The sequence below is a fragment of the Puma concolor genome, chromosome A2 (assembly GCF_028749965.1).
Source record: "Puma concolor isolate L17-30 chromosome A2, mPumCon1.1.hap2, whole genome shotgun sequence".
NCBI lineage: Eukaryota > Metazoa > Chordata > Mammalia > Carnivora > Felidae > Puma > Puma concolor.
The window spans coordinates 69002061-69021053 of NC_141668.1; the positions used below are offsets into that span (position 1 = coordinate 69002061).

The 18993-nt window shown below is 37.2% G+C and overlaps 2 protein-coding genes across 2 annotated transcripts in view; one reads left to right on the forward strand and one right to left on the reverse strand.

Moving 5' to 3' along the window:
• The window catches only part of MIOS (meiosis regulator for oocyte development), a 124325-nt gene that overhangs the window by 103264 nt on the left and 2068 nt on the right, over nt 1–18993 (reverse strand). The gene's annotated exons all lie outside the window — the stretch shown is intronic.
• The window catches only part of COL28A1 (collagen type XXVIII alpha 1 chain), a 177858-nt gene that overhangs the window by 35892 nt on the left and 122973 nt on the right, over nt 1–18993 (forward strand). Inside the window, exons 11-13 of the mRNA XM_086695633.1 lie at nt 69–122; nt 15882–15950; nt 17018–17086. Coding sequence (XP_086551759.1) covers nt 69–122; nt 15882–15950; nt 17018–17086 — 192 coding nt within the window. The remainder of the gene's footprint in view (nt 1–68; nt 123–15881; nt 15951–17017; nt 17087–18993) is intronic.

Here is an 18993-nt window from a genome sequence, read left to right on the forward strand (position 1 = left end):
TGAATAATTCCTTCTTGGTTGGCCTTTTATATATATAGAACTAATTGTTGGTTTTCACCTCGGAGCAGGGCATTAGTGGACCTCCAGGGGATCCAGGCCCGAAGGGATTTCAAGGCAATAAGGTAATCATACCCTTTGAGTAAAGACAGGCAGAGTGCCTTTCCCCCAGTGAGCTATAGTAATTTATGTTTTTATTAAGCAGAAGTCAATGGACTCCTTGAGGATGTATCTTTGGCAATACATAATAACCTGCAGGTATATACACAGAATCATGTTCAAGTACATGCAGGAAGTCAGTGGCGTGACTTTATCATTTATTATTACATTATTCAGAGGGGCATTATTAAATACAAGCCATTATTCAAAATCTTTGCAGTATTTCCAGCTTTCTCCTGCCCTATAGTCATTTTATGGTTCACTAGAAACTGAGAAGTAGTAACAAATAACCAATTCAAATCATTCTATTTCCCCATACATGATGTCAACTCAATATATAGTTTATAAGAGTAGGCAATTTGTGACTGTCATGCCAACAAAGATTGAGCTTTTAAAAATTATTACAGGGGTGTAATCTCAACCATCAGTACCATGCTTGTAATGGCATTCCACGGATCAGCAAGACAGATGGGGAGGGATCGAATAAGAGCCAAATAGAACCAAAAGATGCTACGGCTGGGATCTTTAAAAGACCTTGATACAAGGCTCTGTTTTGCAATGAAAGTGGCCATTAATTTGCTGAATACAAGCTTTTTAGTACCTTTTAAACTTCTCAATGCTTAGTAAATTTCATGGATATAGTAAATATCCAATAAATAGTGTCAGTGACTAGAGATCTGTGGAATTCGTGGCAGTAATAACAGCAGAAGGTGCCATCCTCAATGGACCCTAGATAAAGCCAATCTTTTAAGGGTACTATCAAATTTAAGCTGTGGGGAGCAGCTGGGCTACTTGAGTGTTCTTTTTCCAGAGAGAGGAAAGAGAGTGACAAGTATAGTATTTTTAATGAGATAACAACAATGTGTGATTTCCCAGGCCACTTTTAATTGGCAAATTAAAATAGAATGAGTTTCTCAGCGGGAGTGTGCTTAAGCTTCATCTGGGGAAACTGCCTTTTCCAGTCCTTGCCTATGATTAATTCTCTCTGGGGAAAAGAAATGTATCTCTTGAATACTGAGTAGAAGTTTTTATAAAATTGCTTTGGCAGTAGATAAAATCCTGCAGCAAGAATAAAAAACATTTTGACAGTCCACACTTATTTCTAGGATTCTTTGGTTACCTAAGATGATCATTTTCATGCTTGGGAAAAAGAGGCTTCAAATCAGGTATCAGTGCTGGAGTCTGCAACAGTGATAGAATTACAGAATGTTTGAGCCACCAGGTATATTAGGAGATCATACTAGCCCAAGGTTTTCATTCTGGAAAATGAGAAGTGAAGTCCAGATATCAAATGGCTTGCCTGAGGCAGAGACACAGCCAGACTCATCAGCTCTGGGGAGTGCCCATGCAGGACTGAGGACAGTGCATGTAGTTTTGGGAGATGCTTAGTGGCAGTCCCTAAAAAGGTGTCATCATTTGCTCACTTCTCTTTATGTCTCATAAATTACGATTTCAGTTTTTCTTTTAACATAAATTTATTTAAACAGAATATAGCTTTTAATTTCACCAGTGCATTAATTCTCAGAAAGAATAAATACAGTTGAGTGTTTAGGGGAGCTTGTAATGCTCTGATGTAATAACACTTCATGCTTGACTTTCACATCATCATAAAAGGAGTAGTTTTTCCAAAAGTATTTGAGGACTTCATGAGTTTTCCAAGGTCCTCTCTTTAAAAAAAATTTTTTTAAATTGTGGTAAAGGATACGTGACATAAAATTACCACTGGGATTTAGTCACAAAATTCACTGCCAGGTGAATACACGAAGTTCACTGCCAATTGAAAAGATGTCAATTTCTAGAGAATGTTCTGGATTGCTAGGGGCAAGTGAGGTAGTAATGAGTTTTTCTTTTTCCTTGTGGTTTATGGTCACAAATTTAGTGGTCTCTTAACTCTTAACTCTCAAGAGTCTCTTAACTCTTTCTTCAAGACTATTACTAATTTCTACTTCTCTTTGGATCTGTCAAAGAGAGATGCATGTTGCATTGATCATTAAATTTTTAAAAATTTTATACATTTATTTGTGTATTATCTTAAAAGTCAGGTTTCAGGGAATAATTTCATCTTGTGTCTCAGAATGTACTTCTAAATCTTAAAGACTTAATATACTATATTTTCCTCAATCTGGAAATAATATTATGTTTATAATGACACTTCTTTTCATCTATTACCATTTTATCACAAAATGTTTTTAAGAAATTGCTATTGCAATTTGTGCAGAAAAACTCTAAAATCCAGTAATTCTGTATTTTCTAATGGGCACTGGGAGGATTATTTATTTTGAAACTTCTATAATAATCAATAACAGGGGTGCCTGGGTGGCTCAGTTGATTGAGCGTCTGACTTCAGCTCAGGTCATGATCTCGTGGTCTGTGAGTTTGAGCCCCGTGTCGGGCTCTGTGTTGACAGCTCAGAGCCTGGAGCCTACTTCAGATTTTGCGTCTCCCTTGCTCTCTGCCCTCTCCCACTTGTGCTCTCTCTCTCAAAAATAAACAAACATTTAAAAAAAATAATCAATAACACTTAGTGTATATTTACTACATACAGATATATAGTTCTTTATTTATTTTGAGAGAGAGAACACGTGTGGGAGGGGGAGAGAGAGAGAGAGAGAGAGAGAGAATACCAAGCAGGATCCACACTGTGAGTACAGAGCCCAGTGTGGGACTTGAACTCATGAACTGTGAGATCATGACCTGAGCCAAAGCCAAGAGTTGGACACTTAACTGACTGAGCCACCAGCCACCCCAACAGATATGTAGTTCTAATTATTCATGTAACATAATACCACCCTTTGAGGCATGATCTGGTCTTACCCCATGGTACAGATTAGGCTACCCAGGCACAGAGAGTTTAGTAATGGGTCCACATCTACATAGCTAATAAGGGACAGAGCCAGGATTCAAACCCAGCCAGTATGCTCTGAACCAACATATTGTATTTGTCTCCTTAGGAACATTGCTGAATTTCCTCAATAGTTGACCTGAAATAAATGCATTTGTTTGGACAATATGGAAATTGCATCTGTCCCTCTTCTCATGTACTCTGGCTGGAAACACCAGTCTGTTTGTTGAGAGGTGTATTTCTATTTGATTATAATGTTAATCTGAAAGTACAGGAAGAGAAGGAAGGTAATCACATGGGAAAAAGAAACCAGGGATGTGCATTTTCAAATATTTTGTCTCTTAGGGGACCTTAAAATAAAAACCCTCAGATTTGTAACATTTGCAAAGATTACATATGAATTTCTAGATGGGGCCTCTATATATCTTTGAATTTATGAATGGTCTCTGTCATGAGCTATAGTCCCATTTTATTTCTCTAGTAGTTGATGTTCTTCATCAAGTGGTTTGCGGAAAGGTGGTCAAAGAACAGAAGGAAAAAATAGCATGTGATAAATCAAGGAAAAACGTGATTCTGGCCCAGTTTCATGAATCATTTGTCGTTAATATTTCCACATGTAAAGTAGCTCCTATTCTTGTTGCTTTGAAACAAAACAGATGTTTCTCAGGATGAAGCTGTGGCTCTGAGGCCACCTCAGCCTCCCCCATATATGGAGGTCATGCAATGGCATTCAGAAGAACAACATCCTGTCAGTCTCCAAAATCAGTATTATAATCACACAAGTGCCTGAGAAGCCTTATCCCTAGGACCAAATGGAAAATGCTATTTTCTGGACAGAGCTATGCTCCGGAGAGAGCGCTGTGCTTTTTCTGAGTAAAAATTGAGTACCTAAGAGCCCTACACCAACATCAAATGGCTATTGTGATGGCTTAGATTGCAATCCCTTCTGTCCATAGAATGGGCCCTCTAATAACTAGAAAAAAAATGGCTCAAGATTGGCAGGCCTTTCAATTCACAGAGAACAAATTACAAAATCAGTTTTATACAAATAAACACAGTAGAATGCTGGGTGTGTCAAACCCACATTAGGTAATTTTTGCCATTTCTTGATGTCTTTCTGATGTTATTTTTGAAGGGTATTTCCTTCTCAAGTTTCATGTATATTGGCTCTTTCCAAGACGCTCTTTGTGCTCCTGGGAGGAATGACTGCCCACTGTGGCATGAACAGAAAATAGCTTGTGACAAGCTGACATATCCTAGTCCTAGAGCTTTAGTGCTAAGGCCAAAAGAGCACTAGGAAATATCCCTGATATACTTTCCCACGTCAAAGTACCACACATTAATCCTCAAACAATGAAAAATACCATGAGATTATATTATATACTAATTTATCTTAATGGATGAATTATCTCCCTTCTCCTAACCTCTTCCATTGTTTTACTCTAGGACATTCATCTATTTCCTGCAGGGTTTTTCTCCACTAAGATTTTTCCTCTTGTGCTACACTCAAGTGTAGGAAACACAAAGTCCTTTTATATACGAGACTTTGTCTTAACCCACTTTTACTTCTGAGATGTTATGAAAACCCACAGAGAAATAGCACCAGTCTTTTCCAGTTTAATAAATAGATATGGGGAGGGTAAATAATCCCCAGTGAATCAAACATTCATCCATCCATTCAAAATAAACAAAGAAGCTCATATCAACGAATAAAGGGAACCTATGTTTCAAGAGGACTGAGGGCAGATCAAACACTTAGATCATTCCATGGTTCTGCACCAGACCATGATTCTTGGACACCCTTCTCTTCCTTATCCAAGTCTGTTAAGGTTTCACCTCATTTTTTTGACGCTTCCAAGGACAGTACATGTTTTTCAAGTAGCTGGTAATCTTTTGAAGAAGTAAATAAGAGTCAAATGTACAAATCCTAAAATTGAAACTGTAAACCTAGTAAACATCTTTACACAACATCCTGTTTTCCTCAAAATTCTCAATGAAAAGAAGTCGATTTAATTTTTTTTAATTTTTCAAATTAGTTTTTAAAGTTTATTTACTTGAGAGAAAGAGAGAGAGAGAGAGAGAGAGAGAGAGAGCAAGTGGGGCAGGGGCAGAGAGAGAGAGGGAGAGGGAGAGAAACCCAAGCAGGCACCACTCTGTCAGTGAAGAGCCTGACATGGACTCGAACCCATGAACCGTGAGATCATGACCTGAGCCTAAACCAAGAGTCAGGCATTTAACTGACTGAGCCACTCAGGAGCCCCCAAAAGGAGTTCAATTTTGAAAAGAGGGCTGGATGTCAACCTTTGCAATAGCTACCAGGAATGTACATGAAGATATTTTTGGTAGCCAGTAGTTCCTTTTAGCTTCCATGCATTATACCTTTAAACATTGCTAGACTTCTTTCAGATATGAACCACTGGCAGGAGAATTAGACAAATGTGTGCAGGTCCATCACTTTAAAAAAAAACCCGAAGCAGAAGATGTAGTGACAATGGGTCGGGGGCACCACTATCACATGAAAGAAAAAGTTATATGTAACAAAGAAGTATTTGTTAAATGAATGGATGAATGAGTATTTAAATGGAATGAGTTGTCAACAGTATTAAACTGCAGACAAGTGAAACAGGCAGGAGCCCAACAGAGTTATTTAGTTTGTCAACTTTGAGGTGTTTGGAAATCTTTAAGGGAGCAGTTTCAATAGAGATATTGAGGTGACAAAGGAGAAGAATACAAAAGCCAGGAATTCTGACCATTCTTCCAAGATATTGGGATAATAAAGGGAAACAGAACAGTGTTGACATAACCCATGAAAAGCTTCTTGTGTGTTAAATAATCTAATGTGTTCGTATACTTCCGCTTTTTTCTAAGAGAGGCATGAGAAGACTCATGTTTTCTATAACTATTTTTGCAGGAACCGAAATATCATTAATGAAGATTTAGTAGATTTAAAAATACTTTCTTGTTTTGTTCATTATTTAAATATTTTACTCAACTCAACGTTAGCTTTGTAGGTCAACCTACTAAATGTAACTAATATTTCACTTATGGTTTGGGAGTAGTTCAACACCACAGGTATGAACAACTATGAAGAATTTTAAACTTCTTCCTCCAACAAGCATTTATGTAGTTTTTAGTTCAGCTCTCACACAATTTAAAAACCTAACAAAATCTTCTGACATCATGATGTTGCTTTCATCTGTAAAAAATCATGATTTAAAATAGGATATAATTCCTTAAAACTTTATAGGATGTAAACCAAGTGAAACATACACAGACATCAACAATCCTGGTATGGAGTAATTACTCAAACAGAAAAGTTTTTTAAGTTCATGGCTCTTTTAACGGAATGACTATATTTTTTGCTTCATGTAAAGCATTTTAAGTCAGGGTACTTGAACATGTCAGCTTTCCCAATTGTCCAAAACCAATAATGGGCCTTCTCATTCTCCTGGAAAGCTAACAACTTTTATTATTAATTTTTAAAAATATTTATTTGTTTTTGGGAGAGAGAGAGACAGAGTGTGAGCGAATGAGGGTTGGAGAGAGAGGGAGACACAGAATCCAAAGCAGACTCCAGTCTCTGAGCTGTCAGGACAGAGTCTGACACAGGGCTCAAACTCACAAACCAAGAGATCATGACCTGAGCTGAAGTCAGATGCTCAACGGACTGAGCCACCCAGGTGCCCCTGGCAGGCTAACAACTTTGAACAAGGTTGTGATGCTTGTAAAGCACTGTAAAGGGAAGAATCCCTATACAATTGTAAGTAAAAATATCTGTTTAATGAAGAATTGGAACCAACCTGCCAAACTATGTGAATATTTTTTCTTCAGAGGGGTCAAAGTTTAAATGCTATTTCTGTCCTGGGCCTAATTAAAGGGAAAAAAAATCATTAGTAATCCAGCAGTTGTTGTTGCGAAAAGGGCTTTGACCTACATGCACATCTGCCCACCAGGAGTCTAAATGAGCTTATTAACTCATTTGACATGAGACAGCTGATAGTGACAACTTGAAGAGGCTGCCAGAACATGTGGGATGTCAGCCAATGTCTTCAAGGCAGATGATTTTCATTCCCAAATCTCTGATGCATATGGTTCTCATCAGGAGGGGTATACTGTGTATGTGTGTGTGTGCACACGTGCGTGTGCATGTGCATGCATGTGCACAGAAACTGTCAAGGTAAAGACTCTGATGGATCAAGAAACCCAAACCCAAAATGCTGCCAATATAAAGGTGCTGAGTCTAACCCACAATGCCCAGGCAAGCTGGGCACTAATGTGGAACAGAATCAGGTACTGCAGTGTCTTCTGAGGGATGTCAGAATTTAAAAAACAATCACACGATTGTCCCGAATCCAAGAAAGTTGCAATAGCTTTGCAACAGGGAGTATGAAGTTTATTCCAAGGGTAAGCCTTTTTTATTGTGATAAAATATGCACAATATTTATCATTTTAACCATCTGTGAGTGTACAATTCGGCGGTACTAAATACATTCACAATGTTGTGTAATAATCACCACCACCCATGCCCAAAAGCTTTTTCATCATCCTAACACAAACTTTGTACCTTTCAAATAATAACTCTCCTTATTTCTCCTGCGCCTAGTCTCCAATTTTAAGTTTTTTGTTTTTTTTTAAATTTTTTTTTTTCAACATTTATTTATTTTTGGGACAGAGAGAGACAGAGCATGAACGGGGGAGGGGCAGAGAGAGAGGGAGACACAGAATGGGAAACAGGCTCCAGGCTCTGAGCCATCAGCCCAGAGCCCGACGCGGGGCTCGAACTCCCGGACCGCGAGATCGTGACCTGGCTGAAGTCGGACGCTTAACCGACTGCGCCACCCAGGCGCCCCTCCAATTTTAAGTTTTTAAAGAAACATATCATATGATCATATGAACCCATCTTCTCTAATAAACTAATGTCCTTGTTCTCAGATTCATGGGTAGGGATCACAGTGAATATTTTCCAGTGAGTCATTTTGTGTTGGGAGAGTCCAAGGAGTGTCCACCAGAGCTGGGATTCTTTAAAGCTATCCTGATGGGCCTCTGAGCAGACTTTCCTCTTAGGGACAATGATACACAATTCTTTATATTTTATTATATATGATGAAGTATGACTTTCCTATTAGATTGAATCATATGAATGTCATTTTTGTAGGTCAACCATGGTTGAATATTATCAATTTCATGCGGTTTAACCTAATAGCAATCAAGAAAATGAGTTGAATTACTAAAATCTGGTACAGTTTTCATTACATTTTCACCGCTTTTTTGTTATTATGGGTTTTTTTTTTCTTTTTTGAAAAGCATGAATAAGTGGAATATGTGGACTGTGGTCTTTTCTCTTATCCAACTAGATGATATTCAAAAAAGATTGCAGTTGGAGATTTCAAATAATCATGGTTTCTAACTCAGTGCAGTTGGTTAATAACTGATTTATATGTAGACCTACACTGTGTGATTACACGACTGCCAATTATAATTTATGTTACCTTTACCACTCACTTAGTGACAACACTGACCCAGGTAGACTTAAATGCCTGAAATGAAATGTGAATTGGCTTGTAAAAGTATATTTTCTCTTGGTTTGCATTTTATTTTAGAGATCCTCTGTCTTCATATGATGGATCTTCCACAATGAGTAGACTGTAGCTATCTGACTTTTGTGTTTTTCATCCTATAACAAAGATATGAATTTAGTCTGCAATCAAGTGATTTTTGAAATAATTCAAGAAAAGAATCGAAAAGTCTCAAGAGGCAGTCTTGCACTGGCTCTAAAACCAGACTTCTGGGGTTCAAACAAGGCCCTATTTTGTATTAGCTCCATTGTTTTGGCAAGTACTTATCCTCCCCATGCCTCAGTTTTCTCATTCATGTCATGGGTTAATAATAGCACCTACCTCTAAAGAGTCGTTTTAAAGACTATATGATTTAATCATAGTAAGTGCCATATGTGTTGACAATAATTAAGCAGTTAAGTATTTTAACAACTCTCTCTTATTAATGTAGAACAAGTCTAGCCTAAAATGTTTTCTAAAAATAAGCCACTTATAACACTTCTCTGAAATAAGAGAAATTAGGTATTAAAAATAGAGCTTGAGTTATCAAGTATTTGATAAATGTTAGTTTTCTGCCTCCTAACACCTGCTTTTCTTTCTTTCTCCCCCAAAAAGGACCTTTTTTTGCTTTTCTCCCAAATCTTTGTATGCAGTCATCACTGTGCTTCAGATAAGACTGTATCTTGGCTGTACTTGAACCATTCTGCATCATTTTCCTCCATTAGGAAAGTATGAGAATATTTGCCATAAGACTTAAAATATTAAAGTTGGTGCTACACATATTTGGGAAATGATAAAAAAAGAAGTTGCTAAAATGTTGTTCTCATGTTAAGATCCTATAGTATGATTAAATTGTTCATAACTGAATTATTCAAGAAAAGGTAAATTTCTGTCCCCCCAAAATTCAGAATTTTGAACAACATTTCATTATTTATTATCTTAGGGCAAGGAAGATGTTGACTCTGGTTAGAACTGGTGCCAGGAATAAGGCATGTTGGGTTTCTTTAGCTGAGCGTCCCATACAGTGTAACCTTAGTCTGTCTATTGGGATTTCATTGTGACTTCAACTGAAAAAAAAAAGTTTAATTGTGTCTGGGTAAGTTTTCAGGAGAAACTGTGTAATAGGTACTTTAAATCACTTTGTAATTTATGTACAGTTGCTCTTGGTTGAAACCTAAGTAAACCAGAGGGAACCCCAAGGGAGCATTTCTAGATTTCCAGCTTCCCCAGCCCAGACCTGTTTGGTTTCCTGTTTTAGTCACCTCCAGCAGCTAGCACAGCACCTGCTTCCAAGTTGCTGCTCAGTAAATGTTTGCTGCATGGATGGTTGAGTGAATGTTATCCATTAGTTAACCATTGACAATGCAAAACTGAGCAAACTCACATGACATCTAGGGATAGATGTTAACTAAATGCAACATTATAATTATAATGAATACGCAGAAAAAGAAGAAAATGGTGCAATCAGTGCCTCTAGAATAGGGATTTCACCTGATCAGAGAAGCCTTCTCTGAAGCTGTGCTGCTTAAAATAAGATTTGAAGGATGAATAAGGATTAACTAGGGAAAAAGGGAGGTAAGAACATCCTAGATAGACTGAGTAGCACATGCTAAGATCCTGTGGCAGAAGGGGGCCTGGCAAGGAAGGACAAGGAACAGAACAAAGGCCAATGCTGCCAGGGTGGTGAGTGAAGAAGCAACTAGTTACAGATGGGAATGAAAAGACTGTGGGACAACACCATGCAGGGGCTCGCAAGCCTTGTAAGGAGCTTTGTCTTTCCACTAAGAGCAAAGGGAAAGGCCTTGAATGGTTTCATTCACATTAAAAATCAAAAGATTGGACTGGCAGTAATGGTGGGGGTGGAGGGGAATAAATTAAAATGTGCAACAATGTATGTGTGTAGGGTACTAAAGACTTTGTTGTAATCTGTGCAAGAGGTGAGATTAATTTGAAGTAGACTACAGAGGCATGGTAGGGGATTAAAAATGGTAGATAGATTTGAGAGAGATTTAGAGGGCATATTGAAAAGAGTTGGCAATACATTACACATGGTAGGTAAAAGAGTGAGAGATGTCAAGAATGACTCCTTGTTTGGCTTGACTCATGGAGGGATTGTGGTGCTCTTCCCAGATAGAGAATGCTGGAAGGTGATCAGGTCTGTGAGGGGAAGAGTATGAGTTTGTCTTTGGAAATGATGGGTTTCTTTTGAAATTCTCTTTCCTGACTTCTATCACACTGCGTTTGTGAGTTCCCATTTCTTTTTCTCAGACTGCCTTCCTCAACTCCCCACAAGACATTTCTATGTTCTTCCATTCCCACCCAACTTGTATGTTGGTACTCTCCATGGTTCTGACCTAAGCTTCTGGCCTGCTTAGTCACTAAACCCACCCTGTTCAATACAGTAGTCACATGTGGCCATTGAGCCCTTGAAATATGGCTAGTCTGAATGGAGATGTGCTATAATTGTTAAATATACATAGGATTTCAAAGACATGTGTTAAAAATAGTAAATAAAATCATTGATAAGGTTTTTATGTTGATCACATACTGAAATGATATTTTAGATATATGGAATTAACTAAAATATGTTATTAATTTTTTAAAAAGTTTATTTATTTATTTTGAGAGAGAGAGAGAGCATGTGCATGCATGTGAGTGGGGGAGGGGCAGAGAGAGGGAGAGAGAGGAGAGAATCCTAAGCAGGCTCCATGCCCAGCATGGAGTCTGATGCAGGGTTTGATCTCACGAACCATGAGATCATGACCTGAGCTGAAATCAAGAGTAGGATGCTTAATTGACTGAGCCACCCAGGTGCTGCTATTATTATTAATTTTTTAAGGTGACTACTAGAAAATTTAAAATTACATATGTGAAAAAATAAATAAAATTACATATGGGGCTCATTGTATATTTCTAGTGGGTGGCTCTACTCTAGACAGTGACCCTATTGTTGCCTTATTTCTGTCCGTTTGAGCCCACAGAGCTGTTTATTGTCCCCAGAACATTTCACATCATTTTATGCCTCAAACACTTTCCTTTTCCTTAACTTTTGTTCCTCTTCTTTTATGCCAGATTAGATATGATTCCTACTTTTTTTTGGTTCAGAGAAAATATCTCCTCTACTATTTGAAACTTTTCTCATTCTTTAAGGCAGACTTAAACACTTGTGTCACAGAGTCTATCATCCTCTGTTAATATCTTTATTATAGCTAATTCACATGCTTATATTTTCTTTTATATTCATTTGCCTCTCCAGCCAGATTGTAAGTGTCTGCAAAGTACAGGTGTGATCTGATTTATGTCTATAATTATGTAACCGGGTACTCAGTATGAGGGTGGTACTCAGTGAAAGTCTGATGAATAACAATTGAATCTACACATATTAAATAGTGATCATATAATTAGTTATGACTTAGATGTTTTATAGATAATATCTTGAATCTTCTCAACAACTCTGCAAGGTAGATATAATTATCCTCATTTTGCATATGGAGATCTTGCAAAAGCTCAAACTGTTAGTAAATTATAGAGCCAGAATTCAACTAGACCGAATGAAAAAAGCCATGTTTTTTTTTCTGTGATTCTATGCACACTGAAAAATTGATTAAAAAGTAGTGATTATATCCTAAATTATAATATAGGGAAAAATACCCATTTCCTAAAATTGTTAGAAGATTAAGTGACATAATGTATATAAAGTGTCAGGGCAGTGCTTAGAAATGCTAGGTTTTATTAAACATTGGCTTCCTTCGATGTTGAGGGCCATAGCACAGACATCCTTAATTTCTTTTTTCTTTTTAAGTTTTTTTAATGTTTATTTATTTTTGAGAGAGAGAGAGAAAGACAGAGTGCAGGCAGGGGAGGGACAGAAAGAGAGGGAGAGACAGAATCCAAAACAGGCTCCAGGTTCTGAGCCATCATGGTGTGGGGCTCGAGATCGTGACCTGAGCCAAAGTCAGATGCTTAGCCAACTGGACCACCCAGGTGCTCCTAGCATCCTTAATTTCTGAGAAAGACCGAAGTGTTTTACCCAGCCTCCTCAATGCCCCTACACATGCTTACACTCATATGAAAGTCATGTGAAACAGACCACCTCCAGGGCTATCCACTTTAACTCAATCTTCTTTGTATATGCCTCTGATGGTCAAAGAAAGTGAAATTGAGAAATAACAAGTAGTACTGAGGCCATTCAACCTTTCTCTGTGTATTTGTGCTTATTGGTGAAGGTTGTGGTAGAAATAATGGCAGAAAAGGAATCAAGCCTGGAGGCTTACCAGGGCTATGTTGCCTTGGTGAATTTCCAGAAAATCATTGTGAGTATTCTCAATGATTCTTCTCTTCCTGTTCTCTTACCCAGCAATGCTATGTTACAATCAGGACCACTTTCTTTACCACCTCAGGAAACTTTGTAGGAAAGGGGAAGGAGAAGTATGAAACGGATAAACATTAATTGTAGGCCAATGCTGGTCTGCAGGCCTATGTGGAGGTGCTGAGCTCCTGAAAAGTAAATTCACGCAACTGAAATGTAAAGATATGTTGCTACTGAGCTGTCTAGAGGAAAGGGAAAGAGATTCCTTTATAACCTTCAGATCCCTGTAACTTCCCTAAAAAAAGCAATATAGAGAAATTGCTCAGTTGCTATGGGTACTTGACCAAGGGTAAAGGAAACTCATGGGTTTCAGGGTAAGATAGTCGCTCTTCTATTGATTTTCCTGATACACACATTTCAAGTTAACAATGGAACCAATCCCTTGCCCCTAGTTAGAGGAAACCTTCTCACCAACCTGTGCTCTTATTTATTTTAGATCAAACATACAGAAAAGTGATACATAATATATAATATTATATAATTATATTATATAATATAATATATAATATAATATAATAATATATACTATGAATATAATATAATACAGTATAATATAATATAATTAAAATAATGTGGCATAACATAATATTTAAAAGCCTTCTGATCCATTTTATTTATTTATTTATTTCTTTTTCACGTTTATTTATTTTTGGGACAGAGAGAGACAGAGCATGAACGGGGGAGGGGCAGAGAGAGAGGGAGACACAGAATGGGAAACAGGCTCCAGGCTCTGAGCCATCAGCCCAGACCCCGACGCGGGGCTCGAACTCACGGACCGCGAGATCGTGACCTGGCTGAAGTCGGATACTTAACCGACTGCGCCACCCAGGCGCCCCCTTCTGATCCATTTTAGAACCAAACAAATATAAATGGGGCAGGGAATGAATAGAAAAAGGGAACTTAAGGCCTTATGTTATTATTATTTTAATGGTGTGTTTTACCTCTTAAACTAGTCCTTTGGGTTTAGGGACTATGTCCTAAACTTTTCTATATTTACTTCATTACTGTCCACATAGTAAATGCTTGCTATTCCTTTGCTGAGTGACGGAAGCTGTCACCCATTCACACGGTTAAGGATGTATGTAGCACAAGAAGTTGTAGGGAAAAGATTCTTTGAAATGAAAATTTTGAATCTACACTAGGAAACGGAATATTCTCTAGTACTTAAATCAAACTTTGATATCAAGAAGACAGCTTCAAATCTGGGAGAGCCTTTATGTCTGATATTATACATGGAGAAATTCCATGGCCAAGAACATGTGAAAAATAAGAATGGCAATTATCTGGCTGCTCCAGAAAATTTAATATGCATAGAAAAATACGTAAAACTTTGATTTTAAGGGAAAAATGCAAGTTTATTTTTCTGCCAGATTGACTTATTACAAGAATGAACTGAAGGAAGATACCTTTAGATACAAGCCACTTAAATGCCAAAGCATCATAAACTCTCACAATCAACTGATTCTGAGACAGGTTTTCTTTGTTATGATTTTGAGCCTGGGCTTATCTTTTGGGGGGCTGATTTGACTCTGACCCTTCTTCCTGTCTCTTCTTTCCCCCCTTTACAATTGATTAAAGTCCATAGACTTCCTTAAAGTAAGGCCTCTACCGTATCAATAGAAATTGCTTTAGTCACTAGAGTCCCCTTCAAAAATCACAAGCCTCCAGGGAAAATTGAGGCTTTAACATTGGTGAAAATTCTTTTGTTTCCCTCAGTCTGGAGAAGGATTGTTTCAACTTCTTGTCCCATTTTACGGTTAATTAATACAAGGTTGAAGAGAAGAGAGAAATCTGTAAGTTGGATGAAATTTTAAATAGCAAGTATTCATTAACTCAAACACAACAGTATTCAGAAACCTTCCTTCCCATAAATTAGAGGTATGTGTGTGCATAAAGAACTAGAAGGAAATGCCCCAGAAATTAATAGTAGCTATAGACAGATAAGTTAAAATTTTCTATGTGTGTATGCCTTTCAATATGTGGTGAATTTCCTATAATGAAGGTATGTTATTTCTGTAAATAGAAACAAATTAAAAAAAGAAATTGTAATCAATAGCCACTTCTAGTAAACAGAAGGTTTGAAGGTGGGTAGCTCAATGAGGTTTTGTTTGATCAAGTTCAATGAGATTTTCCAGGAGCCAGGCACTTAAAAATGTTTTTCTGCATGGTCCTCTTCAATGGTTGGCATTCAGCCAAGAGATTGGCTGCCTCAAATTTACAAGATACCTATCGCATCTCCAAGTAGGAAAGAAGAGGCAGGGGCAAAATCTTTTCTCTTTGCACCTAATAATGTCACCACATCTCATTGGTTGGTACTGAGCCAAAGAACCAACCAGTGGCAAAGGAACAGGAGATGGTAGATTTGCATTAAACCAATTATTATTCATCCTGTGACCCTGAGTATAAAGAACAGCTTTCCACTGACATGAACAGATCAGAGTTCCAATAGCAGGGAAGGAAAGAGGGCAGGGGATGATCATTGGGTAGGAGACAAATGTGTCTGTCAGAAGCATATAATAAAGACTTGCTGAACAACAAGTGAGGGCTGCAGTGCAACATGCATCCTGAAAACGTTTGCTTTTGCGGGCCTCTTCTTCCACTAAAAAAAAAAAAAAAGCTAAAAATTATACATTACAACTGAATTGGGATAAAGACAAATTTAATCCAGAATGAATTCATTGTCATATATTCATTATTTTTTTTTAATTTGTATTCTGATTTTAAACATTAAAATGGAAACATTTTCATGGACCCTAGACATTGTGACTACTGTGTTCAGTGGTTAATTCAACCCTGAGTCTTTGTTGTCCTTCCAGCTGGATTATAAACACTTTGAGGGCAGTGACTGTGTCCTAGATTTCACTGTTGCCCTCAAAACTCCTACCACAGCACTATGCTCTAAGAGCTGTTCAACAAATACTGTTGAGTTGACCTAACATATAACTGTTTCTTCTTGTAGGGTGAACCAGGTCCCCCTGGTCCTCATGGTCCTCCAGGAGCCCCTGGTATTGGACAGCAAGGAATTAAGGTAAAGATTCTTGTCTTTTTCCCTATTTATGAGTATTAATTTTATTGTTGGGCTGGAGAAGCTATGATTTGAATCCACTCAACCTTACCCTCTAGATACAAAGAGGCTGCCTGCAGAAGGTACTTACAGTCTAGGTTCTTGGAAACTGCAGTGCTCCAGGCAGGGGCAGTTACCACAAGAAAAATCAATGTATTTTTTATTTGATTGGCATGAAAAATTTGTCTTGTCTCCAAATAAATACCCACCTTATTGCCAATGTACATCAAGTTCTATTAATTTCATGGAATGTAAATGTTAACATGCAAAATTGTTATTGGGATGTGAAGCATCTTAACACACACACTATCATCTTCTCACACTAAAGAAGCATAGAAGGGCAGAAACCAGAAGGACCACAACACTGAACAAGTAAGTGTTGATAGAAAGGTTTTTAGGGAACTAGAAAGTACTGGAACATCCAACACCCTGGAGTGCTCTGCATCATGTAGGATGTCACAGAGCAAAAGTGCTTATTTTAAATGGCTTTTCTATGTCATTGGGACAATAAGACTTTGTTGCAGGAATAAAACAGAGAGCAGCACAAAACAGTGCACTTCTAATGAAGTCAAGTATCACCATGGATGGTATTTAAACAATAAGCATATTGAGACTCTAGAGAAAGTGGAGTTTATATTGGCAGAGTTATCGGACAAGGATTCTGAAGGAGATCAAGTGTGAAATAGAATTGAAAAGAGAGGTAAAATGGAACAGAGTGGGTAACATTCCAGGATGGTGGCAAGGGGGGCAGGGAACAGCACAAGCATTGTTTGCTTGGTCATCTCCGTAACCAAAAATGAATCGAATACAGTCTATCCTGCCAAATACTACACAATAGCTTCTGAAAGCTAAAAGTAGTGTTCACTTAAATTCAAACCATTTTTCCTCCTCCAGAATTTTTTTTATCTTTATGAATGTGAAAAGTTTGACTATTTTGCCATTATTTTTGTTGAAATCTCCAGAGTATCTTGTGGTATGTTTATTCTTTATTTAAAAACTCAAACCTTCATTTGATTATTTCTTTCTCTTAGGGGGAAAGAGGTCAGGAAGGAAGAACAGGGGCTCCAGGACCGATTGGCATTGGTGAACCAGGCCAGCCAGTAAGTATCAAGAAATTCTAGATGGAATAAAAAGGACAAATACAGTTCTTATTTGCTCTTTGTAGTTAGACTACATGGTTAAATTAAGCCATCTTGTATCTTTGGGACAACAAAAGACAGTAAATATGCAAGGACCAGATATGAGTGTTATTTTTCATACCACTTGGTAGAACCACACGCATACACATGTGACATATACGACTGGCTTTCTCTTACCATAATCTCTTACAAGATTGATCAGCTTGTCCAAGAAGGAAAGAGAGCTCATGTGTCAAAATTTCCTAGGATATAGGAGAACTGGATTTAGGCATAGGTCTATACTTTGTAACTGACTTTCCTGTAACCATGAAAAATCCCTGAGAATAGGACCTTGTTCATAAGCTAATTTATGGGTAGGATTGATGAAGGTAGACAGGTGATACCTGTGTTATTTGCAGCTTCTAACTTATGTAGCTTTGAAGTTTACTATTTTTGCAGAAGAAAAAAAAAGTGTTTCTATCAAGAGATCTGGAGAAGAAATGAATAAAACATGACTATTCTAGTATAGAAATTCTCTTAACTTTTCAAGTAATCATTATTCTCCCAGAAAAGAATAGTAACTAACTCACTGAGGTACAAATAAAAACAACTGTATTGGATTGGGAGAATTAGTATTGTTAAAATGTCCATACTACCCAAAACAATCTACTGATTCAATGCAATCCTTATCAAAATTCCAATGGCATTTTTCATGGAAATGGAACAATCTTAAAATTTGTATGGAACCGTAAATGATCCTAATAGCCAAAGCAATCTTGAGAAAGAAGAACTAAGGTGGAGGCTTCACACTTTCTGATTTCTAAATATATTCCAAAGCTATAGTAATCAAAACAGTATTGTATTGGCATAAAAACAGACACACAGACCAATGGAATGGAATAGAGAGACTAGAAATAAACTCATACATATATGGCCAATTAATTTCCAACAAAGGAGCCAAGAATATACAATGGGGAAAGGACAGTCTCTTTAATAAATGGTGTTGGGGAAATGGGACAGCCACATGCAAAAGCATGAAAGTGGATCACCATCCTCCACTATACACAAAAATTAACTCAAATGGCTTTGATTCTTGAATGTAAGACCTGAAATCATAAAACTCTTGGAAGAAAACATAAGCAGTAAGCTCCTTGACACAGGTCTTAGCAATAATGTTTTGAATTTAATACCAACAGTCAAAGGAACAAAAGCAAAAATAAACAAGTTGGGACTATATCAAACTAAAAAGCTTCTGCACAGCAAAGGAAAACATCAACAAAATAGGCAATCTACTGAATGGGAGAAAATATTTTCAAATCATATATCTGATAATATCAAAAATATGTAAAGAACTCATACAACTCAACAATAACACAAAAATTCAATTAAAAAACAGGCAGAAGAGTCGAACAGACATTTTACCAAAGAAGACGTACAGATGGCCAACAGGTATATGAAAAGATGCTCAGCATCATTAGTTACCAGAGAAATGCAAATCAAAATCAAAATGAGATATCACCTCACACCTGCTACAATGGCTATTATCAAAAGTACAAGAAAACAGGTATTGTTGAGAATGTGGAGAAAAGGGAACCCTCATGCACTATTGGTGGAAATGTAATTTGTATAGCCAGTGTGAAAAACAGTATGGAGATTCCTCAAAAAATTAAAAATTCTATTACCATATGATCCAGCCATTCCACTTGTGGGTATTTATTCAAAGAAAATAAAGTCACTAATATATTGAAAAGACATATGCATCCCATGTTCATGCTATTTATAATAACCAAGATAGGGAAACAAACTAAGTGTTCATTGATGGATAAATGGATAAAGTAATTGTGATATATTTATAGAGTATATCCACACATATATGATGGATTACTATT